General features: G+C 35.0%; 1 protein-coding gene and 2 pseudogenes across 3 annotated transcripts; 2 read left to right on the top strand and 1 right to left on the bottom strand.

Annotated features, from left to right (window-relative positions):
• Positions 1–902: 902 nt before the first annotated feature.
• LOC112727275 (protein ROOT INITIATION DEFECTIVE 3) lies at positions 903–7128 on the bottom strand. Of its 3 annotated transcripts, none has more exons than XM_025776957.3 (9): positions 6835–7128; positions 5845–6202; positions 5438–5551; positions 5197–5330; positions 4945–5092; positions 4061–4260; positions 2188–2315; positions 1535–1767; positions 903–1393 (listed from the first exon to the last, which is right to left on the bottom strand). In XM_025776957.3, exons 2-9 carry the CDS (start codon positions 6043–6045, stop codon positions 1217–1219), a joined length of 1335 nt encoding a protein of 444 aa, XP_025632742.1. In that variant the 5' UTR covers positions 6046–6202; positions 6835–7128; the 3' UTR covers positions 903–1216. The 3 variants fall into 3 exon arrangements, with proteins under 3 accessions (XP_025632742.1, XP_025632743.1, XP_025632744.1); XM_025776958.3 differs by having other exon boundaries at positions 5845–6179; XM_025776959.3 differs by having other exon boundaries at positions 5845–6156.
• On the top strand, positions 6840–8583 carry LOC112729939 (GDP-fucose transporter 1-like; annotated as a pseudogene).
• Positions 8584–9746: 1163 nt separating this feature from the next.
• Positions 9747–13070, top strand: LOC112729938 (GDP-fucose transporter 1-like; annotated as a pseudogene).
• The last annotated feature ends 457 nt before the right edge of the window (positions 13071–13527 follow it).

The following is a 13527-nucleotide window of genomic DNA, read 5'->3' as shown; positions in this document are numbered from 1 at the left end:
ACGCTAAACATATTAAAACGACGTCGTATGCATTTTGGTTATGTCAAGGCATTAAACGATGTCGTTTGAGGATTATGATAAAGAACTTGATTGTGACATGATTGCTCAAACGACGCTGTTTAATGTCTTTTTTAGCGCCAAAACACGTATGACATTTTAATGTCCAGCATGACAAAACTTGGGCAACGTCACTAGCATTGAGCTCTAGTGACAGAAAATACACGAAAGACTACATTGGTGCACTGTTTTAAATTTGGGTGATCAAATTGTAGTAATTGAAAAGTCAGGAACTAAATCGGTACATCTTGCCAATTTCAAAGACCAAAGTGAGACTTAACTTAAGAAAATACTTGCATATATGGTCTTAAAAATTCCTATCTCTTAGCGCTAATAGTTTTAAATTATAATTAAATTATTAACCTAGTTAGTCTAATTAGAAGAGTTATTGCACTTAAATCATCAAGTGGCGATTATAATGAAGAGCAATTCGACCATAATTGCTTTATATTAGAAAAAATAGGGATAATAAATTATTAGAGAATTTAAAACATTTAGTGAGGTTAGTCACCAAAAAAAAAAACATTTAGTGAGGTTCAATAAGAATATGTACTCTTAATTGTTTCTCACAATTTTTTAACTTGCTATATTAACATTTTCTAATTAATCATCTTATTGAATAGTCCAAATAGTGAGAGACTCGATTAAACTGAGATTCAAAACTTTATTTAAATTAAATTGTATAAATTCGCATACAGATAACAGATTTTGTAAATTGAATTGTAGTGCATGAGGAATGCAGACAACTCTATAGAATCGACAAGGGTGAATCTAACAAACTCAATATTATGGAGTTAAATATGGATTTTGAATGTGCCTTCACACGAAATAGTTCACACACATGATGCCATGATAAAGGTTCATGAATAAGAATTTAATATATAATATCTAAATTAAAGTGCTAAAGCTATGAATCTATGATTATCTTACACCCCCTAACCGGCTCAGTGGTAGTACGCAAAAAGAATAAGAATAAGAATCCAATGTTTGTCCCTTACGGGGCAATGTAATTAACCTTTTAAAAGGATAATAATTAAAAAAATTTTAACTGCAACACCTAAACAGCAAATTTCAAATTTAAAATAACAAAAAGGACTATGTATGAACTCTACCTTCAAAATTGGGCAACGCTGGTTTATCGGAAAAAGGAAGAAAAATCTTATTTGTTATTTTCATCAGAAACACTCGCTTGACCACCATCTAAGAGCTCCTTCACACAAAATTGATGCAAGTTTTCATACATTTTCTTCCATTGATTAACCATTTGCATTGACTTCTGGTAATCATCTTTTAGTTTCTCCATTTCCAATTCAGAGGCAGCAGCAGAACCGTGACGCTGCAACAGAGGTTTTAGCGAGTCGATAAATCACAATCAAGAGTAGATAAAGGCAATCTAAACAAAAGCAAAAATTCACAAAGAAATAGGCCTAGACTGATAAGTAAAATCAGACATGCTGGTAATCACCAAGAGACAAACCTGAAGTTCCTTGACGTGAGAAGATATCGCATGAGAACTGAGATATGAAACTTCGGCACATCTCTTGGCACCGCAAAGGACAATAGGTGTCTTAGCATCTGAATCTTCAACTGAGTTTGCATATTTCTCCAACGGAGGGGGTAAATCGGACCCCTGCTTTCTTGATGATGATTGTAATATATGACTAGTTGAGTCTATTTCGGGCCTAACAACACAAATATTACTTACAGGCCCTGCACCATCAAGAATATAGTAACACTTAACATTTATATTTAGAAAAGTTGATTTTTAAAAAAAAAAAGAGAAAAAGAAAAATAAATGCATGCTTAAGCAGAATCAACACGTCCACAAACTACCATCTATGTATAAAAAAAAATGAAAAATGAAAAAAATACCATCTATGAATAAACTAGATTAAAAACACTCACGACCATCGAGGGGGAGAAATTGTTAAAAATATGAGTTAAAAATTATAACAAGTTGAGTTCATAAAGGTAGAGAAATAACATTGTGCACCAGCCATCAAAAGCTATTTTTTTATAAAACAGAGAAAATTAGGGGGGAAAGGGGCAATATAAATCTTGCCAGTAATCCTAGCAACATCAGCAGAAACATTAGGCAAAACACACATTTCATACAGTTTGGACAAATACCTTTAGCATATTTGAACATGCGGACAATGTTATGAGTTCTTGCATTCCAAACACGAATCATTCCATCCTCTGACCCGGATATTAACAAATTTCCACTGATGCCATATGCCAAACAAGTAACTGACTTGCTGTTAAAATAAGGAAAATAATTAGTTAAATCGGAGCATAACTTGGACTGTCATTTTTATAAATTACATGATCAGCAGCAATAAGAGTTATGATCAAACATAGGAAGAAAGCATATGTTTACAGACAATTGGACAAATATACTATAATCCAGTACCTGTTTATTACATAATCCTATTATCAAATTCCAATATACTCAGATGAATCAACAATGGCATTTATTTGGACATTTTTAATGCAACCAACGTCAAATTGAAAAGCTAAGGGTGCATTTGGTTTGCTTTTTCATTTTTTGTTTTCATTTTCAGTGTTTTCTGTTTTCTGGATTTTGTGAAGGAAAAAGTGAAAAAAGTGAAAACAATAAAATCTTGTTTTCTGTTTCACCTCCTGTTTTCACTTTTTCCGTCACAAAATCCAGAAAACAAAAAACACTGAAAATGAAAACAGAAAATGAAATGCAAATCAAACGCACCCTAATAATTTCAACATAAATGATCTCATTCATCATCCATTCTGACCAGTTGGGGGGACTAAAGGTTCTCTTTGAATTCATCAACATTCACACCCAAGACAAAAATTATGGGGAACCCGATACTTCCATGTTCAAGTCACCCACAAACCATAAACAATAAACCGATACCCACCCCCCACCCCCCACCCCCTGGCACTATTGTGTTTCCTAGTAGGTGCCATCTATGGTGGCTTGCTTGGTTCGTGGCTATGGTGGCTAGATATGATGGAACCTATGAGAGTTTGACAGTTGGAAGGGAGATGGTTTTGACTTGGATTATGACCACCTTAATCGCGGTAAATTTGTTATGCAGTCACGCCAAAGAGATCTGTTACAGAGGTGTTGGAAACGGCCATGGACGCCGCCCAGATCCACGACCCTGGCAAGACGCACGTCTGGCTCGGAACTTTCGAAACTACAGCGGGGGCAGCGCGTGCGTACGACGCAGCGGCAAGAGACATCCACGGCGCCAAGGCTAAGACCAATTTTCCGATGGCGGTGGAGCTTCTGAACAAACAGCAACAACTTCGTTCACATTAACAATGCCACATGTAGCCCGAGCCAGGGTAGCATGCTTGATTCATCTTCGCGGCTGCCGCCACCGCCGTCAGTGCAGTCCTAGCCGCAGCGCATGCTGAAACCGTTTTCTCCGCCTTTACTTCTGCCGTCATGGCGTTCCCAGCAGCGCATCCTATCATGTTTTTTTGAAATGTTACCTCGTGCGACGGATCAAGAATGAGCCGCCAGCGAGATGTGTCTCATAGGCAATGCAACGACTTCGATTCTTCCTCTGTAGTGGACTACGAGGGCATGTCATACAAGGGGCTATTGGATCTCGGCCTCAACATCGCTCCTGCTGTAAAAAATGTGTTTACCTACCTTAGATTAGCCATAAGCATGTTTATGTTAATTTGGACCATGACAAATGTCACAATTTTATTAGATGGTCAATTACTAGCCACCTATAGCCACGGTTTACGTAAGTACCATAGTTGTGGCCTTCCTAATTTACTATATAAGCTACAATGGCTCACCTAAGACGGTCTCCATGAATTACCTGAACTATATAACCACATTTTACAAAATAAATACAAGGAAAAACAATCCAAGCACAAAGAAGAAACACTGCCATAACTAATGCAAATTTGAGAAATTGTCAAATGAAGATCATGCAGAAAGGATACTACCAGGAATATGCTTTAAAGATATGGATATAATAGGAGAAGAAAAGATAACCTGTGGTTAGAAAATGAACCAACGATATGCATCCCATCATTACTAGTAACAAGGCTCTCAGTGTGAAGTGCAACAATAAATATTTTTCCATCTCTACTGCCAGCATAAAAGACATGCTCAGCAGGATCCAATACAATGGCATCTATTATTGCAGGGAATACTATATTTCTTAGTAATGCTCCTGTGGACAAGCTCCACACCTAGACAAGATTATACAATAGATAGAATCCAGATCAGTAAATCGAATTACACAAAGAAAAGGAAAATAGTAAAGGCTTATCCTACTACTAGTTTGTTTGCATCGTAATCAAAGAATATTTCTGCCTAACATTATACTACTACATGAAAGTCAATTTGCACCATCATTTGAAATGGAAAAACTAAAAAAAAAATGGAATAAATCACAACCAAGAAGCCACATGTTATTAGGGAACAAACCAAAAATGGAAAAAGAATAAGTAATAAAGCAACAGGTGGCATAAGCACAAGTTATGCTTACTTAAATACAAAGACAATTGTATGGAGATTAAACAAACTAAATTGATGATCATAAATTTGATGACCAATAGGACCAGGAAAATAGTACCAGAAGAATGTGCCGAATTCTATTTCCTCGAATGGTGAGGGCTTCCAGGGTATTTCTATTGAACCCATTTTTTTTTCCGGTCATTTATTTCATTCTTGCCTTTTCTCCATATAAGTAAACATATATTATTTTTGTAAGTAGTTTATGATCATGCTGACATATAATACTTCTAGTCTTCTACCAATAGTAGAGATTGCAGTTCAAGAAGGACTAGAAGTAAATATAACCCCATGGTCAACATTTTATTGCTTTTCATTTTGATTCCATGACACTGCCATGCAAAAACTGTAAATCTAACCTTACAGGTCCGATCCTCTGACGCCGACACTATAATGGCATTGCTACCTCCATAACCAATCACAACATCAGTTACACGTAGGGCATGACCTGTAAAGCTATGCTCATAGAGATGAGTTGCTTCTTGACTTCTCAAATCATCAAATATCCTGAACCATTGAATCAAGGGGGGAAAATTATCATACATATAATAGTACCATTAGCATTATGCTAAAACTGAAAAAACAAAAGAGACAAGATGGGTGTCACATACATGAAGAGGGACCAAACTCTTACTGAACCATCTTCCGAACCAGAAATCAGAAGAGAGTCGTCTTCAGAAAATACCAGACAAGTAACAGCTCTATAATGAGCATTCCACTTCTTAAGTAATCTGCCAGTTTCAACCTAATGCAGCAAAAATAGGGGCATGTTTGACATCTGTCTGAACAATTAATTAAGTTATATTTTTATTCCATGCAAAATTACAAAAAATAAAATAAAATAAAATTCACCTCCCAAAGGTATATGTCACCAGAGTCACCTCCACCAGCTATATATGTGCCTGGATGATTAGCAGAAAGGGGCTTTATAGTTTCAGCTGGAAAGCACCTAACTCCAACTTGAGGCTGCACACAACCATCATTCAATCAAAAACATCAACATTCACCATGTAAAATAAATTAGAATTTCTTACAATTATTCCACTGTATTCTCAATGTGCTGCATATTCAAGATAGTAGATACATTTTGACATAAATGTTCACTATTTATTGTACAAAATCTTGTAAACAGTATACGAATCAGAAGGGACAAAGGAAGAGCGTTAGGTTTTTGTAATTTGTATTAAAAGAAGGAAAGCCTAGGCCCTAACACGTAGTTGCTTTGTTAAGAAGAATAAGGAAAGAAGGGAAAAGAAGACCTTAGACCAGGACCAGAAGAGAACAGAGCCGCCAGAGGATAGTGGAGAGAGATGTGAAGAAGCGAGGAAGCGACCACCGACAGAGATGAGGCCATGAGGAGGGGAGGAGCATGACTTGTGGCGGAGCTGCTCTGCCCCCGTATATAGATCCCAGCAACCTATTCCGGCATCCACGGAGGAGGAAGCCACCACAACTTCCATGGAGGTGATGGTCGTGTCTCTATCCCGCCGTCAAGCTCTCCGGTGAGTGACTGAAGAAGGGGGATGGGGGCTGCTGATGAAGAAGTACGACCCCAAAAGTGAATGCAATGCCTGCAAGGTTGCGAGAACCGAACCTGTCAATGAACCAGTCAGATGACTGGTTCAATGGTTCAATATAAGTTTTAAAATATTTAAATTCCATGATCTATATAACAACAAAAATCAAAATTTTACAATTTAAGTATTTAACATAATAATTTATCTATATTTCATCATTAACAGTTGACAAGCATACAAATTTATAACTAATTGACTAACAAGTAACAGAGTACAACAAGCAACAATGGAAAACACAAAAAATTACAAAAATGACAAAATCAAATTACTAATTTTGTTTAATCAACAATGAACAATAACCAACAATAAACAACATCACAGAATTTGACCACCTTTTTCTTCGTTTTATCTGCTCCCAAACCTCGTTTATTATTCTTCACATATGTTTCTACATGCTCTAATCTACCCTGCTCAAAGACGACAAAACCAGTGCCTTCTTTCCAAATATGACTAATATTTTATTACTAATTTTATTTCAAATGAAAAATATCAGAAATCAGATTACTAAATTTATTTGAGTTAAGTTTAACCTATAATTTTAAAAAACAAATTAAACTAAATTAAAAAAAATAAAAAAAATACAGAAACATAGGTAGTGAACAGAGTGAACGACCCACGACCACGAAGCAGGGAGTGAGGGACGAACAGCAAGGTCAGAGGTGAGGAGCTTACCGTCGATGACGCCGAAGAAGGAAGCAGAGACGTCACTCGGCGGAGACCGGAGAAGCGGGCATAGAGGCGATTTGGGCGGCGAGCCGACGACGTAGACGGAGTAGACGAACCGTAGCAGTAGAAAATAGAGGGACGCGGGCGAGGCGAGCGACGCCGGCTGCGTCAATGCCGGCGACAGTGGCCGAGAGAAGAGGGAGAAGGTTGCTGGCTGCTACTGCTATGGTAGGGTTTACGGCGGCGGCTGCTAATGGGAGTGAGGGTGAGCGTCTGATGCTGATTTATGATTTAAGTTTTGAATTTTTATTGGAATAAATCACTATTTCTACCTCGGACTTGACTGGAAGATCCGGTTTACCTTCAAACATTTTAAAAATTAATTTGGTATAATTTTATCGAGTCTAGACTAGATAAAGTGTTTTAAAAATAGATTCGGTCATTATTTTGGATCGAATTCGATAAAAAAGAATCCAGTTTCATTTAACTCATGTGCATCTTAAGAGAACTAAAAATGATATATATATTTTAAATTATTTTTAATATTATGTTATATTAATTATAAGCTTATTGTTTTATTTTTAATCACACTTGTTGAATTAGAAAATAGATCAAAAAAGAATCAAATTAGAATTTATGGACAAATATAAATTCAAATATGGATATCAACTTTTCGATAACAAGTTTCTTCTTTATAAATAAATTTTTTTATAAATTATTGTTAAAACTTTAAAGACCTGATTTTCACCCGGTTTGGATCCAGTATAATTGTGACCCGAAAATGTTTAGATTTCATCGGGTCTAGGGCCCGGATAGGGTCTAAAAAATAGATCTGGTGTATATTTAGGGTCGGATCTGGATCAAGACAAACTCAGTTTCACCCGGCCGATAAACACCCCTTTTTCTACCCATGAAATCTGCGAATACTAAAAAGTATTTATTAAACAAAAATATTTAACGTTATATCCATAAAAGATGAGTTTCGTGTGATAAAAGTATTCAAACTCTAATATTTTTCTTAATAACATTTTTAAAATACCTTACATTTTATCTTCTTTTTCAAATCCCAAACTTTTGCAACCTTCACCATTACCCACACCTTCTTGATTATTACTACCTCTCATCTCCCTCTTTCCAGAATTTCCTTTTCTTGTGATCAGTTAGGCATTCTGCTTTAGCTTCCTCACCATCATTAACAAGTACGCCATCACCTAATTCAACTATCCTACCTCTTAACCGCACTTCAGTACCTCATTTCCGCTCTTGGCAACAACCTTCTAAGCAAATTAGGGTTCCTCGACCATGACCCTTTTACTATCAACACGGCCAAGCACTTTTTCCATACCACACTCGTCTTCTTCCTCGCCATCTTCACCAACACCAACCTCCTCCGCCACGCCAATGTCGACACCTTCATCGTCTTCCGATCTCTCACCCCTCTCCTCGTCGCCCATGTAGACATCGTCTTCCGCCACTAATCTTGCCCCTCCAAACTCACATTTATCTCTCTCGCCAGCGTGGGTATGTCGTGATTCTGCTTTACCTCACTGTTTATTCTTTGGATTTTGCTTATCTTGTCACAATCACACTAAGATGGTTTACATCAAGCATATGGTCATGAATCTAGAGTTGAACATTTAGGGTTTTATTTTGTACAATAATTTGTTCTCTCTCATGATTTTGTTCTGGTTCCTTATCTATGAGAATCTTGAGGTTTTTGATGCTGTGAAATTTCAATTTTGGGTGTTTGTTTGATCCTACAAAAAGGGGATGATGGTGGTAAAGGGTGATGATAGCTGGCGGTCGTGGGTCCTGACGGTGGGTAGTGGCACTGGAGAGGGGAGGGGAGGCGGTGATATTCAGGAAATGTGTTGGTGGTGGTGAGGGTTGTAAAAGTTTAGAATTTGGGAAAGAAGAAAAAGGATGGGGTAATTTAGGAATTTTAATAAAAAGTTAACAAAAAATTAGAGTTTGGATACTTTTGTCACACGAAACTCATCTTTCATGGGTACAACATTAATTTCTTTATTTGATGGGTACTTTTATTGGTATTTATAAAGTTTATAGATACAAATGGTAGTTTATTCTTAAGTTTAACCAACACTTAAATATTGTTGGCTATAAACTTTTGTGTGGTCCTGTACGATGCAATAGAAAGAGATAAATACTAATTTGGCACCCGAAAAATTCAGGCGCTGACAAAATAGTACCTAATAGATGTTATCTATAAAATGGTCATTGAACAATTTTTAAATTTGACAAAAGTGACCATCCATCGTTTAACTCTGTTTTCATTGACGAAAAAACTGAGTTAGCAAAAAAATTTGATGAAACTCCTAATTTACCCTTGATTCTACTGTCACTATATCTATCTCTTTCTCTCTCTTTCGTCTGTATTCTTTCTTTCTTCTTTTTCTTCACAGATGAAAATGAAAAATCATCATCATCAACCCCGTGGCATCACTATCAACAAGCCACACTCATTCATTTTTCGAGAGAAAGATTAAAACTTTAGCAACTAAATAATAATCAAAATTTATGAATGAACTAATTTTTTTTATCCATAATCACACAAGAAAATTCCGAGAGCGGGGAGGTGAGGAAGAAGAAAAACAGAAGCAACGACAACATAACCATAAAGAAAAATAGAAACGACAATAAAATATAATCGAAACAAAACATATTAAAGCAACAATCAAAAAGAAGAAGAAAAATAAAAATAGCACCGTAAAAGAGAAGAACACCACCACCACAACGAAGAAGAGAAGAAGAACATAAATACCAGATCCCAACCTCAGATAATATGCTGAGAAGGAAACAAAGAGAACCCCCAAGAGAAGCATGGAGTTACAACTATTCCCTAACGCTGTTCGGAAACTCGCCATCAATGGTGTTCACGCCTATTTCCGTGTATCACGATGGCAACGGAGAATTCTCCGAGGATTCCTCTGGATGGGTCCTTTGCAACGAATCAAGTTTCATCGTCAAAAGTTCGATTTGTCGGCGAAGCCTCTGAAAAATTTTGTAAAGAATTGTTTAACCAAGAGTTTGAATTCAAAAAAATGTAGCCAGATTTAGAACCATTGTTTTTTTTTTATTTTTTGTCTATAAAAAATTCATTCTTGTTATTGTTGATAAAGAACAAGATGATGATGATGTTGTGTGGTGAGAAGATAGAGTGATGGCAAAATTGAGATAGGGTGAGAGATAGGTGACAATGGGAGTTGGAGTGAGAGAGAATGAGATTATGATTTGTGACTAAGGAGTAAATTAAGGATTTTATCATTTTTTTTTTGCCAACTTAGCGTTTTTCATTAATGAAAATGGAGTTAAGCAACGGATGGTCACTTTTGTCAAAACTAAAAATTGTCTAGGGATTATTTTGTTGATAACATCTATTAGATACTATTTTGTCATTGTCTAAATCTTTCGGGTACCAAATTAGTATTTACCTTTTGGTCACTTTAATTTAATTGGATTGTTATAATTATTTTTGTTTTGATTCATGCACGTCAAGTGCCTCTATATAACACTTTGAATTTTGAATTATATATTATGTTTGTATATCTCTTAAGTAACAATTGAGCTAAAAGATTATTGATTCTGTTTAAAAATAATTATAAATATTAAAGTAATTTTACTTTTTTACATGTAATTAATGACTTTCTTGATTGACTTAGAGAGTTATTTGCTTATTTATTGAAGAAACAATGCAAGATCATCATGATGATTATATAAAGGAAATATTTGGGTTTTAATTCTGACAACTATTGAAATGTTCGTTTCTTGTTTTATTGCTTTAAATCAATCATATATAAATGAGTAGTGTAAATTATAATTAATTTTATATGTTATTTTTAATTTTTGTTTTGATTTGCCACATTTTTAGGAGTGTCAAAATGGTGACCACAAGACTTAAGAATATTTTTGATCTATTGATGATATTAATCTATTTAAAACTTTAATTTATGGTTAAACTTATAGAATTAACTTTTTTGTTATTCTACTTTAAAATAATTTTAGTTAAAATAAAAAATTTTTAAATTATTTACGTTATTATGTATTATACAAATATTGACTTCGTTAGTAAATTAGCAAATATATTAATTAAATAAAAAATGAATATCATTTGCTAAATTGCGTGTGTAATTTGTATTAAAAGAAATTATTACAAAATGAATGTTGTGTTTTTGTATCTAATTAATGAAATAGCTCTAGATAGTTGCTTATCCAATTGAAAGACATATAAATAATATTAAGGCATATTTGTATCTGGTTAGCCCATAAAAATTAAACTTAAAATTGTGTAATGGATCTAGTACTTTCAATTTTCCTACTAATATTAATAATAAAGAAATATCCAAACACAATATTAGTGGATTTGAAGATACACAAGTGATTGAGGTCTCATAATCTTCTCCTTTGTTAATTTATTATTGCTTTGAAAATTCTTTTAAAAAAATGGTCAAAATATATGTCTCCCTTTCTTTTTTATTAATCTAATCTATTAATATATCTTCTTCTCTTGTGCTTTAAGGGGCAATAATAAATAGAAAATGGGAAAAAAACATAAAAAAGAGGGAACACAAGTACACAACAACTCTAAATATTCTCTCCCAATTAGAGGGAAAAAAAACATAAAGAAAACAAAATAGTGTGACGCTCCGCCAACAGTAAGAGGGGAGGATTTTGAAAAAAAAAATAGAAAAATAAAAAAATTTAGTTAATTTTGCTTCTTTTTAACATGGAAAATCACGGGCCAAAACTGCACATGGCCCGACTTGCCTGGAAGATCCGGTTTACCTTCAAACATTTTAAAAGTTAATTTGATGTAATTTTATCGAGTTTAGACTGGATAAGGTGTCTTAAAAATAGATTCGGCCATTATTTTGGATCGAATCCGGTCAAGAGGAATCCAGTTTCATTCGACCCATGTGCATCCTAAGAGAACTAAAAATGATATATATATATATATATATATATATATATATATATATATATATATTTTAAATTTATTTTAATATTATGTTATATTAATTATAAGCTTATTGTTTTATTTTTAATCACACTTGTTGAATTAGAAAATAGATAAAAAAAGAATCAAATTAGAATTTATGGACAAATGCAAATTCAAATATGGATATCAACTTTTCGGTAACAAGTTTCTTCTTTATAAATAAATCTTTTTATAAATTATTGTTAAAACTTTAAAGACCTGATTTTCACCCGGTTTGGATCCAGTATAGTTGTGACCCGAAAATGTTTAGATTTCATCGGGTCTAGGGCCCGGATAGGGTCTAAAAAAATAGATCCGGTGTATATTTAGGGTCGGGTCTGGATCAAGACAAACTCAGTTTCACCTGGCCAATAAACAGCCCTATTTCTACCCATGAAATCTGCGAATACTAAAAAGTATTTATTAAACAAAAATATCTAACGTTATATTCATAAAAGATGAGTTTCTTGTTATAAAAGTATTCAAACTCTAATTTTTTTTCTTAATAACATTTTTAAAATACCTTACATTTTATCTTCTTTTTCAAATTCCAAACTTTTGCAACCTTCACCATTACCCACACCTTCTTGATTATTACTACCTCTCATCCCCCTCTTTCCAGAATTTCCTTTTCTTGTGATCAGTTAGGCAATCTACTTTAGCTTCCTCACCATCATCAACAAGTACGCCATCACCTAATTCAACTACCCGACCTCTTAACTGCACTCCAGTACCTCACTTCCGCTCTTGGCAACTACCTTCTTAGCAAATTAGGGTTCCTCGACCATGACCCTTTTACTATCAACACAGCCAAGCACTTTTTTCCTACCGCACTCGTCTTCTTCCTCGCCATCTTCACCAACACCATTCTCCTCCGACACACCAACGTCGACACCATCATCGTCTTCCGATCTCTCACCCCTATCCTCGTCACCCTTGTAGACACCGTCTTCCGCCACTAATCTTGCCCCCTCCAAACTCACATTTTTCTCCCTCGCCGGCATGGGTATGTTGTGATTCTGCTTTACCTCACTATTTATTCTTTGGATTTTTCTTATCTTGTCACAATCACACTAAGATGGTTTACATCAAGTACATGGCCATAAATCTAGAGTTGAACACTTAGGGTTTTATTTTATACAATAATTTGTTCTCTCTCATGATTGCGCTCTTGTCCTAGTTCCTTACCTACGAGAATCTTAAGGTTTTCGATGCTCTGAAATTTCAATTTTGGGTGCTTGTTTGATCCTACAAAAAAGGGGATGATGGTGGTAAAGGGTGATGATAGTGGTCCTAGCGGTCGTGAGTCCTGACGGTGGGTGGTGGCACTGGAGAGGGGAGGGGAGGCGGTGATATTCAGAAAATGTGTTGGTGGTAGTGAGGGTTGTAAAAGTTTGGACTTTGGAAAAGAAGATAAAGGATGGGGTAATTTCGGAATTTTATTATAAAGTTAACAAAAAATTAGAGTTTGGATACTTTTGTCACACGAAACTCATCTTTCATGGGTACAACATTAATTTCTTTGTTTGATGGGTACTTTTATTGGTATTTATAAAGTTTATAGATACAAATGGTAGTTTATTCTTAAGTTTAACCAACATTTAAAGATTGTTGGCTATAAACTTTTGTGTGGTCCTGTACGATGCAATAGAAAGAGATAAATACTAATTTGGCACCCGAAAAATTCAGGCGCTGACAAAATG

This window comes from Arachis hypogaea, chromosome 12, assembly GCF_003086295.3.
Source record: "Arachis hypogaea cultivar Tifrunner chromosome 12, arahy.Tifrunner.gnm2.J5K5, whole genome shotgun sequence".
Taxonomy (NCBI): domain Eukaryota; kingdom Viridiplantae; phylum Streptophyta; class Magnoliopsida; order Fabales; family Fabaceae; genus Arachis; species Arachis hypogaea.
This window is presented reverse-complemented; position numbering and strand designations above follow the sequence as displayed.